Source organism: Ptychodera flava, chromosome 6, assembly GCF_041260155.1.
Source record: "Ptychodera flava strain L36383 chromosome 6, AS_Pfla_20210202, whole genome shotgun sequence".
Classification (NCBI taxonomy): domain Eukaryota; kingdom Metazoa; phylum Hemichordata; class Enteropneusta; family Ptychoderidae; genus Ptychodera; species Ptychodera flava.
The window spans coordinates 46,600,218-46,623,500 of record NC_091933.1 but is presented as its reverse complement, the minus strand read 5'-3'; the positions used below and the strand labels follow the sequence as shown (position 1 = coordinate 46,623,500).

At 37.4% G+C, this 23,283-nt stretch overlaps 1 protein-coding gene across 9 annotated transcripts in view; it reads right to left on the bottom strand.

Annotated features, from left to right (window-relative positions):
* Positions 1–23,255, bottom strand: part of LOC139135985 (uncharacterized) — a 127,621-nt gene extending 104,366 nt beyond the window's left edge. For 4 of the 9 annotated variants that reach the window (XM_070703799.1, XM_070703804.1, XM_070703805.1 and 1 more), the window contains exons 1-4: positions 23,148–23,255; positions 16,456–16,706; positions 15,248–15,431; positions 13,607–13,816 (exon numbers count right to left, since the gene is read on the bottom strand). In XM_070703799.1, the coding sequence (XP_070559900.1) occupies positions 13,607–13,816; positions 15,248–15,431; positions 16,456–16,623 (562 nt within the window). In that variant the 5' untranslated portion in view covers positions 16,624–16,706; positions 23,148–23,255. Of the gene's footprint in view, positions 1–13,606; positions 13,817–15,247; positions 15,432–16,455; positions 16,707–20,495; positions 20,638–21,341; positions 21,464–21,817; positions 22,145–23,012 lie in introns of those variants that run through there. The other 5 variants (XM_070703801.1, XM_070703800.1, XM_070703808.1 and 2 more) reach the window with 5 other exon arrangements.
* Positions 23,256–23,283: the final 28 nt, after the last annotated feature.

The window sequence follows — 23,283 nt, the reverse complement described above, 5'->3', positions numbered from 1 at the left end:
ACATATCAAAGTTGGGATTCAGGAAAGTTGCCTTTACATATTTTAATCCTCCAAGATGGTAAGCATTTCACTATGAACTGTAAAAAAAAGTTGAACTTTCTGATAATTCCACACTAAAATTATTTTGGCTTTGATGATTTCCTAATTAATTCAATTATTTAAAATATTATTATTTTTTTCTGGGTGAATTGATAGGGTTTATACAGTGCAAGAATTACATACAATGTAAGTCAAATTTTGACCAAAAATGACAAAAAAATTCCTTAAAAATACACATTTGCATATTTCATCACAATTTGAACAAATCTAAGTTGGGTTATCCCTAGGGACCTGTATACCAAATAACAAAGCTGTCTGACCAGCGATTATGAAGAAGAAGATTTTTTACCAAAAACACCTTTTTTGGCATTAATTTGCCTATTTTCAACAATATCAAAAAATTAAAAAAAAAAGTTTCTCAAAATCATATTTTTCATCTACACAACAAATATCAAATCAGTAAGTACTGTGGTTCTCAAGATATTTGAGTGGACGGACGCCTCACAAACGGACATACATACATACATACATACATACAGACTGACGACGGACGCCGGACGGATACCCATCCCAATAGCTTCTATAGACTATAGTCTATAGTAGCTAAAAATGCTTCAGAGAAGTTCGTTTAGCTAAAAGTGACAAAAAAGCCTAACAAAATACGAAATTCAATGCACAAATGTCATGACAATCTTAAGATATCTAAATAAGGACATCACTAGTAAGCTGATAAGCAAATTCAACTACATTTGGCACAGCTGTTGTCAAGATATCCACCACATTTCAAAATAAGTGATTATGCAAATTAATGATTATTATGTGAGTTTCTAGGCAACTAAACTTCTTTTCAGCTATCAAAACTGACAGATAGACAAACAGACAGCAGTAGGACATCAGCTGGCATTTGTAAGCAAAGAATGTAAACATCTTTGCATTCTAGAGACTGTTTGGCCCAATACATTGGCACAAAAAGTCTTAATCTATCAACAGCTGGCCTGGCTATAATTGAGGTACCAGGTATACCTTTCAGAATAAACCTTTTTACAATCAAAATATTTCGTACTATTTTATTAATCTGCATTTAAAAAATACCGCAATTATACGGTGTCGCTCAGATCAGAATTGGTATATACCAGTATGGGTTACCAATGATCAACAATAAATGTTGTTTCTATCTGTTCAGTGGAGGAAAATTCTAAGTTGATGTTATGACAATGATTTCTGCACAGTACAACCAGAAAAACAACAAGAAATATTTAAACCAGAAAAACAAGAATGAAAAAAGTAAATAAGGTCTAACTTTAGGTACTGGAGGTCAACTTTAGCAACATGCATAGCAGAAACAAGCCCCTCTTAGTTTAGTATAAACAGTCTTCCCCCACCTACTGTCTATGGTTGCAGCTGGTCTCTTTATATGTAACAGTTCATAAACAATGACAGGAAATGAGTCAAGATCAGTGGAGTTTGCCTGTTTCTCACTGCCATGCCTCCTGCACACATTTGCAGGATTTCACTTTTTCTTACCTCATTTGCACATTTTTGACACTGATGTGTTCATTTGAACAAATTCACATCTCAACCCCTGCATCTACCTGTACACCAAATACTGAGATGGTAGCTTTGGCGGTATGGGAGCCTTTGTGTGTGACGGACATACATCCGCACATACCCACAAATATACAGACATACAGACATGCAAATCAGATGCAAATGAACTGATTCAGCTTATACGATAACCTCACATTGGTACACCAAATGTGCGCTAAAAACACAACTAGCAACAGCTTTGCAGCTGTTGATCAAATGCCAGACAAAACCTCAGCAAATGACTTGGAAATTATGACAATGCCTTACACATGTGAGCAGAGATCATTTAGCTCACTGAAATGTACCAGTATGATGGTGCAGTAAATTCATCATCAGCATTAAATTATTCTCAGGTTTGAATAATATTACTTGTACATGAACTGTCTTTTTGTCTGGATCAAAGCTTGTTCGCTCCTGGTGTTTCTGATGAGAAAAGTATATTTGCTAAAACTAAATCATGCAAAGCAGATGGGCACACGACCCAAGCCACAGATAGTTGATATCTCACACTACCAGTATACATAGACCCATGTTCACTTCATAAATGCAATAATCCCTTTACATGGATAAACAACGTAGCACGAATCAAAGAAATGAATTCTGAAAATATTAGGTATTTCATTCCCCAACCAGCTTGTGGAGTGACTGTAGTTGGCCACTGAAAACGCCGTTTCAAAAAGACTGTTTGAAGCTCAGTTATTGCTTTTGTTCTACACCTGAACAGTGTGGCATTTAAATTCTTTGATTTCATTTCAAGGTAAATTGTAAATATGGGATTTGTGTCCTGATGAGTAGGTGATAGAATAACGTAGGCAAGCAGAGGGAGCCACATCAAGCTACACGTTTAGAGTCAAAGGTCGACCACTGCAGATAGAGTCTTAATCATACCAGTATCACTGGTGCCATGAGAAATCTACCATCCATCAATCAATTAACAGTATGAACAGAGGCCTGGGGAAATTGCAGTGGTTAATTTTAGACATGCAATTGTGTTGATACTAGGAAAATAGTGAGTACAGGGAATTTAAGATCAGTGTTTACACTCGCATGTTCATCACACACATTGTCTTCTAAAGTACATACAAAATGTGTTGACAAGCCAGACATAAAAGTTGCCGACTCATTTAATTACTGGTTAGAAAAACATTGAAGTCTTTCCCTGTATTAACTACATTGCATGTTTTTCATTCATGCAAAATGAGCATATGCAGGTATTTGATTCTGTGAACTATACTTGCAAGTATAGATTAACAAAAGAAGAAAAGTTTACATAGTGCAAGCTCACACTTGGTCATTTGCACTCTCTCTGTCTCCCTGTCTCTGTCTCTGTCTCTGTCTCATATCAGCAAGTCAATTAATGCCTAGCTCTCATCCCCAGCAAGTATATCGTAATACAGTTACATATTATAGCCAAAAAGTAGGACCAAGTGCCCAAGAGCAGGTTATTATTTGCCCAACATCACACATAAGTGTCTAACCTCTATGGTAAATAGTGCTTGTTTGGGCTATAATGTTCTTATTCTATGCTTACATCATTTTCACTCCAAGTTTTTGGATTTATATGGAAATTGGAATTACATTCTTTCGTTCCATCATAGATGAAAATGCATAAAAAAATAGAATAAGTTTGATCATCAAACAGCATATGAAAACATTTATTAATTAATTACTGTAGTTTATTGACTTTTCTTGAATAGTTTTGTGAGAAACACCAGATTCCTTATGCCAATCATGTATTTTGATTATTTTAAATCCTGAAGTTGTCAAGTTTAAAATAGTTCCAGGTTTGTTTCAATGAAATGATGACTATGCAGCCTGTTACATCATTGACGAGTTTCAATTGAATCCAATAGAGCATGTGATGTTTACCGGTAATATACTGAGGCATATGATATCATACATTCACCAATCAGTAATTTAAATATCATAAACCTGTTATTGCTACAATGCTTGGTCCCCAAAATGGTCCAGCATGTGACAAAACAGGAAAGTTCGAAAAATTGAACTGATATGTTTTCGAATGTTTTCTTTATATAGACATCCTGTGCCACGTTGAAATTGATGTGGAGTTTTTCTGAGAGTATGGATGAGCCATGACAAGCCTATCAGCTTACAAGTCCTAGTTGATAACTGATGAAACCTACACAGGAAAAGTATACAGAAAGGATTCTTTTTGCAAAAGTAGCTTTCTAAAGGCTGATTGAGTATCCCTGCACTTAACTCAAAGTCAGACTCCTTGTCCAGCCTGCTATTGAAGTGAAGACAAGATGATGTTACAATGGGCACCAAGTTACCATGAAAAGTACTTTTCCGATAAACAACATAGCCTTCTTATTTTTCAGATAAAGTTGTTGATATGTGAATTCATCTTGTTCAATGACAAGAGTTCCAAACACAGCCAATGTTAAATGTGCTTTCTGATGTAACATGAAGATGATTCTGCTGCTGCTTCTCAGAGATAAAGATGTGGCCCAATTAGGAGACAAAGGCAGGTTTCAACCAGACATTGTGGAATGACGAACCATGTTTATGTCAAAAGTATCTTGATAGGGTTCAATATTGTGAAGAATATCCTTCAAGTGAAGCGGCTGTGGATATGGTTCATGGAGGTCTGTAACCTATCAAGTGTCCATGCATCCACTGAAATTTTATGTAGATAAGAGTGGTTTGACATCTTGAGTTGACAAACTGTCCTTGCACAAGAAATCTGTTTGGCACCAAGTACATGTATATTATACCACCTTGCAAAAAAAAAATAGTTTGAAGTGTTATGAAAGGATTGTACTTACTGTCCATCTTGGGGAAAATTTTGATCATTTTCAATAAAATGGCAGATTTTTTGTTGATCTGAGACACAAACTGGATCTAGGTCTCACTTATTAATATCACTAAATGTATGTTGTGTAAGTGACCTTTTGGGAAAGTTAATTTTCTTGATTGAGTCCTCTGTCTGTTTTGTACGATATCATATATAGCCATTAATCTGATTAGGCTGGAGCTCACGTTTCTCAAAAATGCAAGTTAACCCTGCATGCTACATAATTATACAACTTGTTTATCCTTTGTCTAGTGCAAATAAGGCAGCCCGCAGCATACAGTCAATGATACCTGCATTTTGACATTGTTTCTGTTGTGGTACAACATAGCATTACGTATGCCCTCTTACTCAACAAATTTTTATGTCCATTTCAGACTTTCTAGAAATTTCTATGGATCAGTGCAGCCTAGCATCAGTTTGTGTCATTGTGTACAATTTCCTTTCATCAGAAAGAACTTCCTATCAAGAGTTACTGGTACATCCATTTGGCTAAACCTGCACATTGACTTCTGGTAGCGTACATGTACCTCTTAACTTCATATATCCTTTCTGGCTCAACATCAGTGCACTAAATAAATGTCTTTTTCTAAAACATTATCAGCTTAATGCTATTTTTAGAGTTTTTTAGATTGTAGCAACATTTTATCAACTCACTGTACTGTGCGCCTTGAGATGTCTTTTTTACATGGAAGGCTTTTTTTTTAAGAAATAAATATTATTATTATTATTATTATTAATGGCCCGGGACTTGATCCCAGGGATCAAGTTTGTTCTCGTCTGTAAGAGGATTATGGAGTGTCATAACCTTTTGTTTTCCACTTAAATTGTAATCTAGAAAGTAATTTCCTTGCAAGACAATCTGACTCTGACACAGGCCTTTAACACATTTAGAAAATTTTCTCTTTGATGGGTGCATTAAAAACAATATTTAAAAATACTGCCGACGGCACTTGGACATAATGACCGCTTAGTATTATCGGCATTTATCAACAACCCCACTCATTGTGAATTAGACAGACAATGGAGTCAATGTACAACATATACCTAAAAGACTATTTTTCACATTGCGTTTTTTAGCCCATTTTTGTAAGAAAAGGGACATGTACCGGTATATGTATATGGAGAAAAATGCAGAAGACATATTTGTAAATGGTTAGTTGAGTGACAATCATGTATGCATCTCTTGAAAAATTTTGTGGTTATAAGGTATAACAGTAGTGTAAGAATAATGAGGTTAGGATAAGTGTAGTAAAGCTAAGTTGACAGTAATTAAGGTAACAAAATTACACACTAAGCTAAGGAAATCTGAATGAAATAAAGGTTGAAAGTGAAATGTGACTAAAGTCATATGACAAATGCCTAGGGTCATCTCAAATGTGAGAATCTAAAATATGTTTTTTTATTGCTTTTGATGCCCAAAAGAGTGTGGAAATTTCTGATACTTCCATTCAGTGCATCCTCCATCTTTCTAGCATTCATCTAACACACATTTCCGTTCTAAAACTCATAAAACACTCCAAACGGCAGGATTGGTGTACCTTCCAAAAATACATATATGGAAGGCCCCTAAAAATCAATTACCGGTAGTTAAAAAAAGGGGTCAACAATTTCCCATATCTATCTAACAGTTGATCCGTTTGGCTCCATTTTAACAAATCAAAACCTTGAACATAGTCTAAACATCTGTAACAAATATCTGTCCAGCAGCTTTTGACTTTTTGTCGTTTACAGAAAATTTTCAATGGACGACGTCAACCCAAGCCCATCACAATAACATGATGACCTACGGTCATTATGTTAAAAAGATCACAATTCTTGTACATAAACAATGCAATCTTAAAGATGATGTATCTTAAATCTGCCAGGACAATTTTGATCCTTCCAAGAAGTTTCTTTGCCTTGTGAATTGAAGATGCAAATGAAATTGTCTTCTATTTTCTACAGAAATCTGTATGTGATCATTCTATTTCTTCTGTATATACTGTTTGTAGTGTTTATCCCATATGGTAATTTACTGAGAAGAAATTTCTCATCAAATTGCACAAGCATGTTTTCTTTCTTGTAATCTACTTTACATTTCAAAATAGAATTAAAAGTAATGTCATTGGTAAGATTACAAAACATTTTTCTGAATGATTCTGTACAGTCGATGACCTGTATGGGTTACAAGTTTTTCATAAAGCCATTCTTTACGTTCCTTTAACCCTTTGAATGCTGCAATTTGTCCCACCAAAGTATAAATGCAACAGTTTAGTAATACCTATTTTTATGAATTTTCTGTAATTTTTTTCATAGTTATGGACCAAATGGACGTAACTTTTCATTGGCTACAGTTTTTAACCAAAATTTTGGGAAAATCTGAAAAAAGCTGTCTAGATCTGAATAAAAATTGTTAGTGTTATAACTTATACTTTAAAAAGGTAGCAAAAATTGACTTTGGCACTCAATGGGTTAAATAAAACATTTCTTGTGAATTTCAAAGCAGAATACTCACATACTGAGCAGAGCAGAACACAAAAATTAGAAAGATTGCCATGATGGTATACTCAATTGACAATCATATTATATCATGCTACCATGCGCCATTCTGATTGGACGAGAGCTCATTCCACCGATGCTAAAATACTGTTTTAGCACTGATAGCAGTGCTAAAACGGGCACCTAAACCAGCATTTTCGAAAATTGCCCGGTCGGTGAATTTGAACGTACCTATCTAAACCATAGACCCTCGAGAAAGACCGAAACAGTCCACTTTGTTTCAAAGACTGAAGACCGAATTTTGATACACAGATAAAGAGTGGGTCTGTAACTCACCTCTTGGTGTAAATAAGTTGGGATCGATGATGAAAGACATCTCTGAAGCAGCACGTTTGGGGTATGATGCGACAGCGCACCGTGCACTTTGCGGGAGTCGAGACGGGATATATCCTAGTACCGCTCTTTAAAATGAAGATAGTATTCGTTCGTTCATAAATAAATTGACACTTCCTCACAATAACGGTATGTCAGATAATATTTACCAAAGTTTGGGCTATAACAGTTCGAGATGTCCTAACAATGTAGACCAAGAAGTTCAAAATAACAATGGGATGACTCCTGGCGACTGCGACGATATTTGACATCAAATGCAACGAGCAGTGTCAGCGTCCAGCTCTCCCTGCATCGGGCAACACACTCAGAATCTGCACAACTGTTCATCACAGTTGCAGTCATCGCAAGTCTGGATTATTTTAAAACCGCTTGTTTTCTGGTACAATTAACGTCCAAATTATCCATCAAAAATAGATCCTGTAACTTCACTGTGCCACCACTGAATGTCGCGACGGTATGCGGTACAGAATGAGACAAATCTATTTTTAGAATGCCAAAAAAGCCAGGACTATTGTTCTTATGTAAATTTACAAAAAAAATTGTTACTTTTTTCTTTTGATTTGAACTCTTGACCCATTTTCTGTGTGAGTGCAGCAGGTATTTTTTGACAAGTATCGTTCGTGTTGCATGCGAATCAAATGCAATGTCGATATGGACGTAATGCGTATTTATCGTAGGATACTGTGTGCCTGTACGGAATCCCAACTTATAAAAATGCTCGGTCTCGGGCGCAGAATTTCCGACGTTCGATCTCTCTGACGTCCGTTTTCTGCATTTGGCGCTTAGAATGATGAAAATACCCAAGTAAGACAACAAATACACGCAAGTTGATATAATATAATAGCAATAACCCCCTTCGCAGTCGGGTATACACTCGATTTTGGTACAATTCGCTCCATATAGCACTCGCCTATCGGCTCGTGCTATATGTCGCGCATTGTACCAAAATCTCGTGTATACCCTCCTGCGGCGGGGGTTATTGCTTAATTTTAACATTCTAGTTGCCTTTGCATATTTTGAGACTGGCATGATCATTTGAGCAAATTTCATTTACAACCCACAGTGAATGTTCACACCAAATACTGAGGTTATATATGTATGCATGGAGGTACTAAGCTCCCTTCTGCCTATATGCTGTGTGCAACAGTCTCCAAGGTTTTGCAATGAATGAATGTACATACATAATCAGCCTTTAGAAAGCTGTTTTTGCAAAAAGAATTCTTTTTTTAGACTTTTCTTGTGTCGGTTTCATCACTTATCAACTAGGACTTGTAAAGCGATAGGCTTGTCATTGCTTATCAGTACACTCAGAAAAACACTACATCGATTTCAATGCAGCACAGGATGCTTGTATATAGAAGACATTACTCTTTCATGCTGTCACATTCTTGACTATTTTTGCAACAAACCATTTAAGTTATAGCAGCTTTCTGATACTTAAGTGTCAGATTGGTGAATTTATGATAACGACATTATGATATACTCAGGTGTGTGTGTGTGTGTGTGTGTGAGAGAGAGAGAGAGAGAGAGAGAGAGAGAGAGAGAGAGAGAGAGAGAGAGAGAGAGTCAGACAGACAGACAGAGACAGAGTGGGGTATGGCCAAGGCCAAGGAAAGTGCTTGGACTATATACATGCAGTATATAGTCTTCATTTGGTCACACATTCTCAGGGCTCCCGCTACCCGATCGCCAATTAGCCAAATGCGAAAGAAAGTTAAAAATGGCTACAAAAATTCCAGTTTGGCGAACATAGTGGCTAATGAATTTTTACTGCCCGGCCCTGCTGCCACCTCAACAAAAAACTATACAGCTAACAATAAAAAGTTGTAAGATGTTGAAACAGTTTACCCTCCTTCCTACAAAGTTGCAGTGTATTGAAACACATCACTCGCCATTCTACAAAGTTACAAATTCCCTGGTACGTAAGACAAACATTGCATTGTTGCTGTTCCGTCTGCAGTACACAGAGCAGAGGCTTTGCTTTGCCTCCGTGAGTCCCGTTCGTCCGTCAGTCTATCAGAAGTTTTACCTACTGTGCTAGAATCAGTATTTGGCCTGCAACTACTCAGTTTGATAGTAAAAACCATAATTTCAAAGGAAACTTTCACAAACGGAGTAATAATACAAAGGAAAAGGAGAAAAACTGACGTTTTCTGAAAGGTCAAGTCTAGGTCATCTCATCATGTGATGTCATGCATGAAGACCCCTTAAGTGTACAATTATGGTTCAAAAGAGCCACCTAGGGTGGTCCAATAGGTAAAAGGTAATTTTGGTGCCTTCAAATTTAAATGGCATTCAGCTTGACTGTCAGTTTGAAATTAAATTTTATTGAGAGTCATCACAAAGGGACATTGTCAACAGTAATTGCAGTAAGCATTATCCACTGTCAAATTGTCACGTTTGTGAATTGCAATTTTTCATGTAAACATTAAAGCAACAAATTATTAATTCGGTCTATTTCAAACTGCTATAACTTATACAAGAAATTATATGATTCTGAATTATTTTAATATTTTTGCAGATTCCACCAGTTTAAGGTAGTGACTCAGTTTCGTTGACACATATTTTCAATCAAAAGTTTCACATAGAAAACAGGGTCTCACACCCAACATGTGGTACATTTTCTAATAGGTCTATATTTGAAGAAGGTAAAAATTTTGTTTAGTTGTCAAAACATGCATTTGGTATATTTGTTTAAGTCAAAAACATGTGATTTTGAATTTTTTCACTTAAAAGAGTATAAGTAAGAATTGGCAGCACCCCTAAGTGATCTGTTAACGGCACTAGACAGCTGGATATACAGGGGGAAAAACCGTGTTTTGGATTTTTGAAATTCGCTTTTGTTTCTGCACAGTGAGCCTTCGAAGTGTGAACTGTCGGATTTTCGCATAAATTATCGGCTTTTGTTCACGTTTGTCAAGTTATCGTCATTTCAGGGGGGTTTATCAAAATCTAAGACACGGTTTTTCAGGCCTATTCATGAAGTGTTAGCATGCGAAGAATCGGGGAAATCCGCCCACGCGTCGCCGACTTACACTCATTTGAAGGTGAGCATACATAGCAAAAATCGGAACTGAGAAAATCGACGATTTGTGTAAACGTCCCATTTTTCACACAAAATCGCCGAAAAAAGTCGGATTTTTGTGCGTTTTAAAAAAAATTATTCGATCTGGGTCTAGGTTAAATATTGGGCATCAGGTTAGAGAATTTCTGACAAGTCCTAAACATTAGTTCGCCTAAAAATGATGAAAATTGTGCGTAGTAACGTGAGGCTGGTCAGCGTAAGCGGTGGGTACTATTTACACGATAAACACTAGAAAGATAATTCAGGGCATAATCTGTTTGTCAAATACGTATCTAGCTTATAATTATATTAACTGTACACTGTTTGGTAACGGTTAGAGTCTGGTTACAAGACGAGAAAAGTTTAAAAAAATCATACAGCCGGAATGGTTTACAGGTCTGCGTTCTGCCGACGACGCGCGCTCGCTCTCTCGCAAGCGCTCGACTTCCGTTCTCACAGCCCGTAATTTATGCACGTACCAAGTGTGAAATGGTTGCCCAGTTCATTTTAGTGCCGATTTTTGTGCCTATAGTACAAGACGTCACTTCCCGCGTCACTTGCTTGCTTGCTTGCTTTCGGAGATGAGACGACCAACTCTCGATGCTCTAAAAAATTCTGTAGTTGAGAAGTTCAAGGAATGCGGGAAAGTCGCACTTGTTTTTGTGGTTTTCACATGTGATCTGCTGCAGTCCTTTTGCTCACCATAAAAAATGACCGGGTTTTCGTGCGCTATTTCGCTTTCCACTGTGACATGTACTATTATGGCCTCGGGTATGAAACCAAAATCAACTTCAGTTACACGTAAAAGCGATTCTTCATGACTTAAAATAAACGACTGAGGCGATACTCGACAGATTCACTCATTGTAAAATTGAAACGGCGACATATCGCGACACCCTCTTGACCACAGATAGAAATTGACCGGCAACGATTGTGAAGCGACGTTTCGCGTACGTTGCTGTGCTCTAGACCGACATAACAGTGTCGGATTGACAAATTGGACAAACCATGCTTCCTACATCCATGGACAAACTAAGTCCAAGATATGGGCTGCTGTTATAGAACCATATTTTCCAGTGAAGATTAAATAGATTCTCTTTGGACGGCAGTGTAATCTATTCTTGACCGCGGACATCCGGGAACTTGCGGGTTTTCACGTCATTTTTGCGTCACACTGCCGTGAGAACAAAATATTGAAGTGTAGATTTTACAACCTTTACACCAGTATTCAAAGTTTCAACATTATGTCGATGATAAACACCAAGTTCTGTCCTTTGTCACATAATTTCAGCATTGTTCACTGTCCTGTATAGCCTCACTCGCGTGCGTGAGGTGAAAGTGACGTCACTCCGCGGTCAAGAATAGCCCGGCGTACGATGCTATGTGTTCCGCTACAGCTACAGTAATTGCCTAGCGCCTCGCTCACCACAACCCTGCAAAGACCCGTACGTAGGGTCGGTGACTTCAAATCCATTTTGGGACTTGACGTAAAAAGCCAAATTACTGTCGAAATTCAGCGTTCTTGGGCCCAAGTCGTATCCCTGCCTACCTCAGCTACTCGATCGCTTCCAAAAATGCAAGTCTTTTATTCACTTTTCGTAAATAACCGTCGATGTCGGCAACTCTCTCGCTAGCCCTGTGTACGATGCTGTGTGTTAGCTGTAGCGGCTAACACACAACATCGCGTCCATATCAGCTTTCCATTTTGCTTCAGCTTCGGCCCCCGTTTGCGTTTTCTACACTGCTTATACTGCCAGCAGTCATCAGTCATGTTGGATAGCGTCTCTTATGAAGACGTGCGCGCATGCGCAACATGGTGCGTAAAAATTTACATAATCTCCTCAAGGTATAACGATAACGCTGACAGTAATCCGGACCGTTAAAACAAAAAGAAAATATATCTCGCGCAGTGGTTAGAAGGCCGTGTTTTCACTAAAATTTAAGACATTTTCCGGTACAATGTTACCTCACAGTTTTCTCTAATAGTAAGATCATATTTCAGGGGTTCAGAATATGAAATAATCACAAAATCGCTAAAATTTACAAAGGAACCCGAGTCACTACCTTAATGGTGTAGAAGTGAACATCACCAGACATTTCTAGATGATATCAAAATATCAAATGAAAATATATCTGTGCTAAAATGTTATCATAGTCATTAAAACAATGTACACTCTCAAGCAGTGAGTAATTTAAATGAACATTTATCATTGTGTCTTGTTTTACAAGAGTTATGTTTTAAACCCTTTGGTCTCAAAAAAAATACTCATACTCAAATGCTATTCAGCCTGCTTGATCACAACTATGACATACAAGTAACACTGGGGCCAATCATATCTACACTGCCAGTGTGCTACTAAATGATTTCTTCTGCACCATTTTGTTATTCTTGTGGCTAAAACATTTTGGTTATGGAAGACTGCATAAATTTGCCGCATGAGAGGCTTGTAGCTTATGACAAGCTATCATACTGTGAACACTAAATGAATGCCACAGAAATGTTCTGTACCTGTTGTAATATACACTTCACTTTGCTACCGGATTTTTAGAATTCAATTGATACCTTATTTTATTTCTGGTGATAAAAGTTTAACATCTGAAATGAAAAAGTATTTCTATCCTGGAAATGTCATAAAAACCCAGATTATTCAATAAAAACTGAACAAATATTTCTTTAATGTAAAAACTATCAGGAACATCATACAAAACATTTTGATTTGTAAAATTAGGAACACCTGAATGCCGAGAATTCTGTAATTGCTACGCTTGAGATCATAAAGTGGCTAAAAGTTACTCAAAGTGGCTACAAAATTTTTGATTTGGCTAATCAGTTGGCTAATCCTTTTGGTGACTTAGGGTGAGCCCTGCATTCTGACTCCTGATTTCATGGTATCTCTCTCAGTGTGCTCATCAAAAATGCTGCCATTTACAGATTACTGTTTGACACATCTTATAGAATACACTCTCCTGTTCATAGTTGATACTAATCCTAATTAAAACCTAAATGTTTCTTGGGCATAATTTCTCCTGAAATTCCTCATGCACTTGGGACTGCTCTAACATGTCACCCTGTACAGCTTTTCACCAGCTAAATGTCTGGCTTCACTCCACACGCTGGCTAATTAAATGCTAAATGTGGTAACAGCTCTCACATGATACAATAAGGACTGTAATTCTCATTAAACTACTTGTTTAGTAGATTAAAGTAGAGAAGTGTTATAACTTACCGTCCAGATATTTCATTATCTCGGCTATATTATTGCACTGTTGTTTCTTGTCATAAGATAAGTGTACTACGCTGATGTGCACAAGCTCTAAACTTGGTGTCTTGATGGATGCATGCAGCACTGTCCGTTTATTTTTATCTGGAGACGAGCTAAGGGACAACTGCTGGCTGGTTTTGTTTGTTATCGGATGTCGACTTAACAGCCCAAGACCTGGAGACAGACAGGAATAGCAAGCTGTTTTCACTGATGGTAATTATCACTGGCATTTGGTTTCAAGGGAAGCACGTTTTCCGTTCACAGAAGTCAACGGAATACGTACTGTAAAAGTATGCAGCAGCTGAGAGTTTGTCAACGTACTGTACCTGAGACTTATAATTTTCAATCATACACTTGCCTATTCCGTGTTATAAATTGCATCACATTTGAATATGACGAGTGTTCAGTTCAATAAAGATGGAGTTTTTTGTCATGGTAAAAGATGCTGTTTAACCAGTTCACCCTGATGCCCTGCAAACAGGTCCACAATCACCAACGATATTAAACAATGTGGTTGGACTAAACCATATTGGTGAAAACATAATTTATGTAATTTAAGTGTATTGATCCCTTTAATTGAAAAAATTACCAGAACCACACATACACTTATGGCAACTATCCTTGACAGAATAAAATCTTCACACTATCACATCCTCATATTAGTTTCCCTGTCAGTAGGTTACTGTAAGAGCTATTTGAATTCAAGGCATATGAGAAGGAGTGTCTAGTAATACAGAAAAGCTGTGATTGTGATTAAACAGACGTTACCACACTCTGAGTTCCAGTGTTATCAGCAGGCACTGTTCTGAACATTGCTAAAGTGTCTGGAATTCATCAGCTTATCTTTGTGGAGAGTTTTTAGGAGGTGATGCCTTTTTAGAGCTTACATGAATCATAGCAATTGTTTATTTAATCTCATGGGAATGGACTGGAATGTACAAGTTTTTCAAAATACTTTTTATGTTTGACCTCATGGTGGCGCTGTGACATTTTCTGAAGTCATATAAACATGTCTATCAGTTCACTACAACATGGGGTAGAATTTCTTGCAATGAACTATGGTTTTCTCAGACTATTATAGTGATATGCTGATGTATTTTCAACAAGAGAATGGAGTCCTTGGTAAGCTTAATTATCACATTTAATTCCAAGGAGAATAAATTTCCACAAAATGCCATTGTCTATCACAAGAAGCTATAATGGCCCTTCACCATGGCATTGTCTTTTTCCCATTGTCCAAATCAAGTACATTGCATACCTGGCCTCCAGCAAACACTTGCTTTGCTAAGTTGACATGTACAACAAAATGAATATAGGTATGCAAGTCTGATATGACTGTATGTTGAACTCACAGAATTTCAAAATCAGCACCAGCTAGTTTACAGATGTGACACAGATGCCACAGCCAATCAAATGGTCACATTTCCAGTTTTCATGATTAAGGGCCGCAGTCTTCCAGTTGAGAATGTACTGGTACACTCCAAATTCAGCTAATCAAATGGCTAGATTCAAAACATATTGTAATACATGGTAAAGAATATTACACTTGTTCATAGGCAAATATTGAGTAAACATGCATATGCATCAGTCATATCATAAATGTACCTTCTACTGTCCATCCAAGACCACGTACACTAGTTGGATAGCGTTTGATATCTTGCACTGGGATGAATACCTTCCATCGATGATACGGTAAAAGTGCCTGTAAGTCAGACAGCTGGTTTCTTTGTCCATAGCTGTCTGCTCTTACTTCTTGGAATCCTATGACATCAGGATTTATTTCTCTTATCTGAAATGAAGCAATGCTATTTGTTAACATTATCACTAAAGTTTACAGCTAACATAAAAATACAATTTTATTAAGAGCATGAAAACAAGGTCCAGCTCAATGGTGTAGAATGCAACGTATAAACCATTGAGCTCCTAGGATATTTGTTCCATGGAGGTTGATCTGTTGGCTCACATAATCTGCTCTTCCCTGCATTTTTGAAATATTTCTCAATAAATATCCAAACAATGTAGCCTGTTTCAACTTGACAAGTCATGGTAGCATTTTTGCAGTGGACTAGCCAATGTTTTGTTTGCTTTGTGTTTTTTTGTAATGATAAACACATAGTTATACCAGTTCAGCATCTCATGACTCTAAGCTATTTTTAAATCTGTTGCTTGCATATTGCAATTACCACACAGTAAACAACAGGATTTGGCCAAACCATGGTGGTAAAATGGTAAATGATAATGTAGCTATTCCTGAAAGAGGGTTTCCATTCGTCTAGAATCTTGTATATTTTATGCATAATTGCATGCGAACAATGCATAATCTGAGTATTGTAAGTGTGAAAAGAGATGAAAAAAATTCAACACAAGTTACAATTGCCAATCTCGCATGATGTATTGTCAAATCAAATACATTTGCAAATTAAAAACTATAACAATTTTGGGTTGACTACAAGGATGTTAAAAATTTGCATTCATGACTTGAATTATTTTGAAATAAATGAACAAAGCACTCAACACAATTCAATGACATTTCTTTGCTGTTTACCAAACTACTTTAAAATTTTGCATTTTTTCACGCATTCAGTTTATTTACATGAAAATTGTCTACATGTTGGCAGGTAATGCCGATTCTCATATCCTCTGAATGTTTAACCATGTATGTGAAAAATTGAAATAGTGTACCCAAATATCAATCAGTTTGTGTTAAAAAAGACATGTTGAAAATCAAGTGGAAACACTATCTAAAATGCACTTTCACCTTTTTCCAATAACAGCACAAAGTAGAAGCCCATACATGTACATGTGCTACATACCATTTCAGCAATTCTATACTTTCTAACATCCCAATTGAACATCACATTCCACAAGTTATACGTGGACACAGTGATGGTCCTCTTGTCTGGCTCTGATTGAAAAAGAGGCAAGCTGGTGGAACCCATCAACCAGCTGGCTGGCAGCAGTAATGACCACCACAGAATCATCACATCAATTCGTTGAATGAATAGTCGTTCAATGTTTATATGCTTGTATTGTTATCATAGCATATTGAATTGGCAATGTTGACCTGCAAAGTGTAGAAAGAGATAGAGCATGGCTTGACTGAAGAAAACAGTTCATTCTGTCAACGTAAATTCAACCTCATGGTGAAAGTGAAAAAGCAATACAGTTAAAGGTGTTTAGTGAGGACTTACTGGAAGAAGAAGACTTAGGGTGCATTCACCAATAACTGGGGGGGACTAGAGGAATCACGATGAAATTTTAATTTCTTTTGGATCCTTAAAAATATTTCAACTCCACCTCAGTATGATCAAAAACTAAAATTTTAATCTATCTTTTCAGTATTTTTACACTTGGTATCAACTCAAACATTTTGTTTTATACCCAAATTTGTTAAAATATTCCATATTTTGCTTGTCTTGTACCTTTATGCATGCATTGCTACAAGAGTTACAGGTCAGGGATAAGTGCAGACGCCCCTGATTTCTTGTGGTTATAGAAACTTGCTGACAAAAAATCTTGGATTTAAATCACTTATATACTGAGACAACATAAAAGTGGCTGTTCTGTTCTATTGTTATTGGTATTTTTAGTAGCTCCGCTGTCAGCGATGTGGAGCTTATCAAATAGGCTGATTTTTAGTTGTTGTCTTCGCCCATCACTCGTCAACAATTGAAACCTCTGAAACCCCAAAGTCCAATTGCTTTGGAATTTGATATGCAGGTCACTTTAGGTGACCTTCGGCTGCGTTCACAAATAACGATTGGGGGGGCTGGAGGAATCTCGATTGAAATCTTTTTTTTTTTCAGATCCCCCTAAGTACCCAAAAAAAATTTCAAATGCCCCCCTCCCCCCTCTATATGGTCAAAATTTTTCAAGTCCCCCCAACTATCACAGGCCCGCATATTTGTAAAGCATGTGAGTGCAGAAAAAATAAACATGAATTGCGCCGTTCTTCTCACAGGTGTTCAACACTACATGTACCTGTATTAGCACTTTGTACAGTCATATTCCAAAGGCAAGTTCTTAAATGCATCAGTGATTTTTTTAGATTTATTGATCTAAAAGCCAACTTGAGTTAATCCAACTCTGGCCAGGTCAATTGCTCCTGCTGAAGAGCACATAAAAATGACAATCATGAGAGAGTAGGCAAATTGTGAATTCTGGCTAATTGCCATATTGCACAGTGACCCACCAAAAATTTGTTTCAAAACTACAAGACATATATGAATTAGATGCTACTCAAAATTGACAATACTGGAAGGTTAAATATTCCATCAAATAAATGTTTTAATCTCTGAAATTTTGGGTGTATTAATTGCTAATTTGGTTAAAAAATAAATAATTCCATTTGGTCACATATTTTTTCTTTTAGTCTTTACTGTTCAAAGTTTTACTTCTGTGTCATTTTATAACAAGAATGTGAAAATTTAGAAAATCAAGCATGGTGACCCCATCTTTTTTCTTTAATATTTGATGATTCTCATATGCCAGAATTCAGAAATTTCTATGTGTTATTCCATGTGTTGCTCTCTGGCCCGATCTTGTGTACAAGTATGTTTCACTGTCATGAGCATCATTTGACCCAAACTCTTCTTCAACTACCATGTACATTAGAGTCAGAGCTACATGTATCTCTGTCACTGTTCAGGTATGCAGTGACAGTGACACTGCAGTGGCAGAGCATTAATGATAGTGACACTGCCCATAGGCAGTAGCTGTATTAACTTTGATAATTTTGGCAATATTTTTGTTCAGTTTTACAACTGTGTTCTTGTTGTACTCCCTACAGCATGTTGAATTTGTCTAGTATTCAGCTTGCTATCACAGCCTGTGTATGTGTACCATGCATTTGTGTCACAACTGACTGTCAGTCTGGACTCCAATTAAATTATCACCAAATACATATTTACCGGTATATTTATATATACAGGCTTTGTCGACAAACTAAATATTGTGTGTTTGAGCATGCTGTAGGGAGATAGCAAAAAACTATAGTTGTTATATTGCATTGAAATATTGCAGAAATCATTAACAGTTGCAGCTTCTGCCCTGTTACTAGGCTTAAGTTTGTTTTTTAACGACAAATCACACGTCGTTTAGATTTTTTCGAGATTTAAGTCATGAAATGACAAAATGGTTCTAGATTTTGTTAAATTACTACTAACATTACAACATTTTGATTACATAAAATTGGTATTCATTTTTCATTGAATTACCTGCAAAAAATTGGAATTGGAAAATGTAAAACACAAAAGGGAACCAAAAATGTTCAAGCCCCCCCCCCCTACAGGTAGGGCAAAATTTTCAAGTCCTCCCCTCTACTACCCCCAAAATTTTCAAATCCCCCCTGAATTCCTCTAGCCCCCTAACCGATTTTTGTGAACACAGCCTAAGTTAGGTTTATTAAAATTGTGGTAAAATTTGCATATTTGCATTTTTCAGGCAATTTTTTGTCAGTTTTGGTCAAAAAATCATTGAAAATCGTCTTCTTCAAAATTGCAGGCCAGATAGCTTTGATATTTGTTATACAGGTTCCTACAGATGAACGAAATGTGATATATTAAAATTATTATGATGCAATCTGCAATTTTGTATTTTGGGGGCAATTTTTGCCATTTTTGGTCAAAAATGTTTCTCAAAAACTGCTTGTCAGATAGCTTTGATATTTGGTATACAGGTTGTTAGGGGTTATCTTATTTATGAAGTATTGAAATTATGAAGAAATCTGCAAAAAAAATTTCGTTTTTTTGGGGGGAGCAATTTTTGCCATTTTTGGTCAAAAAATTTGTTTCTATTCATCTGATAGCTTTGGTTGAAATGTTCTTAGGGATGATCTTAATGTGATATGTTCAATTATGATGAAATCTTCAATTGCATATTTTTCAAGCTATTTTTGCCATTTTTGTCAGGCCACTGAAATGAGCTATCAAAGATTTCCACCTTCTTCAACACACGTATCGCCGTACAGTCGCTTGTTGTTTAGTATCGTTCCCTTACTCCTGAACTGTCCAGTATTCAGCTTACCAAAACTACATGTATATATGTACTGTGCATTTGTATTGTTCACAAATTAATTTCAGTCTAGACTATAATTCAGTCATCAACAATACATATATATGGCAACTTCATATACATGTATGCATTGTTGACAAGTTGAATAATGTAGGTAAATTCATCATGCTAGGTACATGTATTAAAAAAATTATCAACAGTTGCAGCTTCTGTCAAATACAAGGTCTACTATTGTTTTTCTTATGAAAATTCAATGGCATTCATACTGTTTTAGATTTTCTAAAGATAAACGTCATGTAATTCTAAAACCGATTCCAGAATTTGTTCAGTTATTATTAAAATTAGAGCTATTGGATGACATAAGTGTTAATCATTTTTTTATCAAATTACCCACCAGACTGTGGACTCTGAAATTAGAAATATATAAAAATAAGGAACCAAAATATCTTAAGATTCCCCGAATACCCAGTTCAAACCATTCCAATCCATACCCCTAACTTTCAAATCCACAATCATGATTTCCTCTAGTGCACCCCTGACAGTATTTGTGAATGCAGCCTTACCAATAACTTATGGGTTGGAGTTCCATATGTAGCTTTATATTATACTGTTTGTATATTAGTTGGACTGTGTCTCTCCTTAACCAGACCCGCTCCCCCTCCCCTACACACACTAGTACATGTCAATGATTTTGCCTGCCTCTGAAAGTGTTTACAGAACAATCAGAAAACAAATCTTGTAATCAACCTCATTACTTATAACCAAAAGGCTGATAACGTGGCCATCTGTCACATGTAATGTAACAGAATCGCCTTCTTGCACTGAAACTTGGAATGCTCACCCTCCACCATCTGTGTGCTACCTCCATGATTGGGCAATGAATGGGTAACACTCTCCTGACCTCGACCCAATCACAGTCACCTGTGGTCTATTCCGCTGTGCGTCTATACTAGTACATAGTACATAGACGTGTGTACATATGCCTGAGAAGAAGAAAGTCAGAAAACCAAATGGCTACTTCATATAGGGACTATGCCAACATGTCATCTTCAACGTTCGATTTTACTGTGAAAATCAGCAAGTTCATCTATCATGTAACCATCGATCGTTCCCTATCGTCCTCAAAGTTCATACCTGATACTTAATCTGCTTCAAAACACTTCTTTCATGTGATTTCCGGCCGAATTTGACGGTTACATCGCCAAAGCAGAAGTGTGAGCAACATTCCGGTCACCTTTTGGGCACCTCTACTTTACCGACGTTGGCGCCGCCTACCCATGTGGGGTGACTGGAATGTTGCTCATGCTTAATGTTTTGACAAGGTGTCTTCCAAACTCGGCCGAAAATAACACAAAAATTCGCACCTGATTTTCGGCCGAGTTCGAGAGACACATTGCATCGAAGATGATATGTTGGTATAGTCCCTATAACGAAATAGCCATTTGGTTTCCTGACTTTCTTCTTCTCAGGCATATGAACACGCGGGTCTATGGGGCGCATCACAGGCGCTCCTTAGCTGGGTAGTCTGCTAAGTAGATCGATTTTCGGATCGATCTATTGATCCCGTAGTTAATATGCCCGCCACTGCAAGCTAAAAACTCACAAGGTGTGCAACACAATCACTCAAAAAACACACCACCCGATTTGTCAACTGGCCCTGCGCTGGCACAACTACACTCCAATATACCTAGTTGGATCACAAATGTAACCATCTCCTCGAAAATCACGCCAATGAATGTGTTACTCGCATCATCTTGAAGAAATCGGCCAAGTTTTGAGACCAAGCGCGGTGAAATACGGCCTGCAGAACGATTCTACCATATGACGTCATTTTTTCCACTGCTGATTGGTTCAACTATACTTAAAGGGGAAATTTTTGTTTACCCAGACTTTCTTAGGTAATGAGGTCGTTATTTAGTGAAAAATAAACAAAATAGCCTTGGTTTCATTCACTTTCACTTGCGCGTATTAGCGCAGTGGCCAAAAACTGAACCCACGGAAACCGGAAGTTACATATCAAACTTGCTACTCACAGCGGGTTCAAAGCGAGGTCACTTATAACCAAGCTCTTCTACGCCAAGTGGAATACGCGCACGCGGTACGCAAACCTCAGCGCTCGACTGAAAATCATAATGGCGAAGATAATCGGTAATAACTTCAAACCTGAACGAGCAATCGATGATCCAAGGCTGACATCGTCAGAAAGTTACAGCGACTCGAGTTCAGAAAGTGACTATTCTAGCTCCGATGACGAAGTTCAAATTCCTCTCGGCGATCAATCATGCCTGTCATTGTCAACCCAATCGCTGTGAAATCATGCCGACACCGAAGTAATGCCAATGCTCTAAAGAGATTGACATTAATTCTAAAAGTGCGAGCATTTTTAATGTGTTACACAGAACACCCTGAGGTAGCCATGATTAGTCTAGAACCAGCGGTTCTGTCTACAGCATTCCGTTTCTAGTGCTTGAGCGTACGCACAGTCCAATATGTACAAGCAAAGCACTTTGGGCTGGATATGTCCCGGGCAGTTTTCTTTTAGGCTTGTAGTTCAGTAGTTGGACTTGCAACTTTCGCTAAAAGCAGCCCTTCTCAAAGTGGTATTCGCAGAAAACTTTATTTCTGCTTGACTTAAACATCGACACCGAGTGCTTGGCCCCTATATTCTGTAGCCATGCTATACACCCTGTAAGTGGAAAAGCTTACAGTTGCACACGTCGACTGCTTCAATGACCAAGTTTACGATGTCACTTCCGGTATTTTAGTACACCGCTGTTTGTTAGCCAGCGAGTGAAAGTGAATAAAATCGACTCGAAAGCCTTTCAATGACCATATCAGATTAATATTCCAAAATTAATTTTCAGGGTAAATTTCCCCTTTAACCAGTGACGTCTTGCCATGACCTTTGTTTTGGCCGTTGATTAGCCATCAGTAGAGGAATAAATTACATCATATAATAGCATCGTTCTGCAGGCCACATTTCAATGTGGTTGGTCTCAAAACACGGCCGATTTCTTCAAGATGATGCGAGTAACACGTTCATCTGCGTAATTTTCGAGGAGATGGTTAAATTTGTGATCCAACTAGGTATATGGAAGTGTAGTTCTGAATGTTTTGTGTGAGAGCACGGCAAGTTGAAAACCCAGATCGCGTGTTTTTTGAGTGATTGTGTTGCACACCTTGTGAGCATTTAGGTTGCAGTGGCAGGCATATCAACTACGGGATCAATAGATCGATACGAAAATCGATCTACTTAGCAGACTACCCAGCTAAGGAGCGCCTGTGGGGGCGTATATATAGACGCAGAGCGGAATAGACCACAGGTGACTGTGACCCAATCAATCATGCGTGCACGTACCTAGTAAAAGGTCTCTTGTCAGCGACACTTGCAAAATTCGAGCACATTTGCTCTGGCGGCTGTGAATAAACGATCCAGGTTGTATGCTCCCTGGTGTCAAATAGTCATCCTTAAAAGATTTTGAAATTTTCAAACCTGTGTGATTTATCCATGCCGAACTGCTTTTCCTTCCGATCCTGAGATGATGTATATGTTGACTTCCATTTTTGTTTTCACATTTCTAGTCCGCAAATTCGCCATGCACTAGATATTAAAATACACAGATTAACGC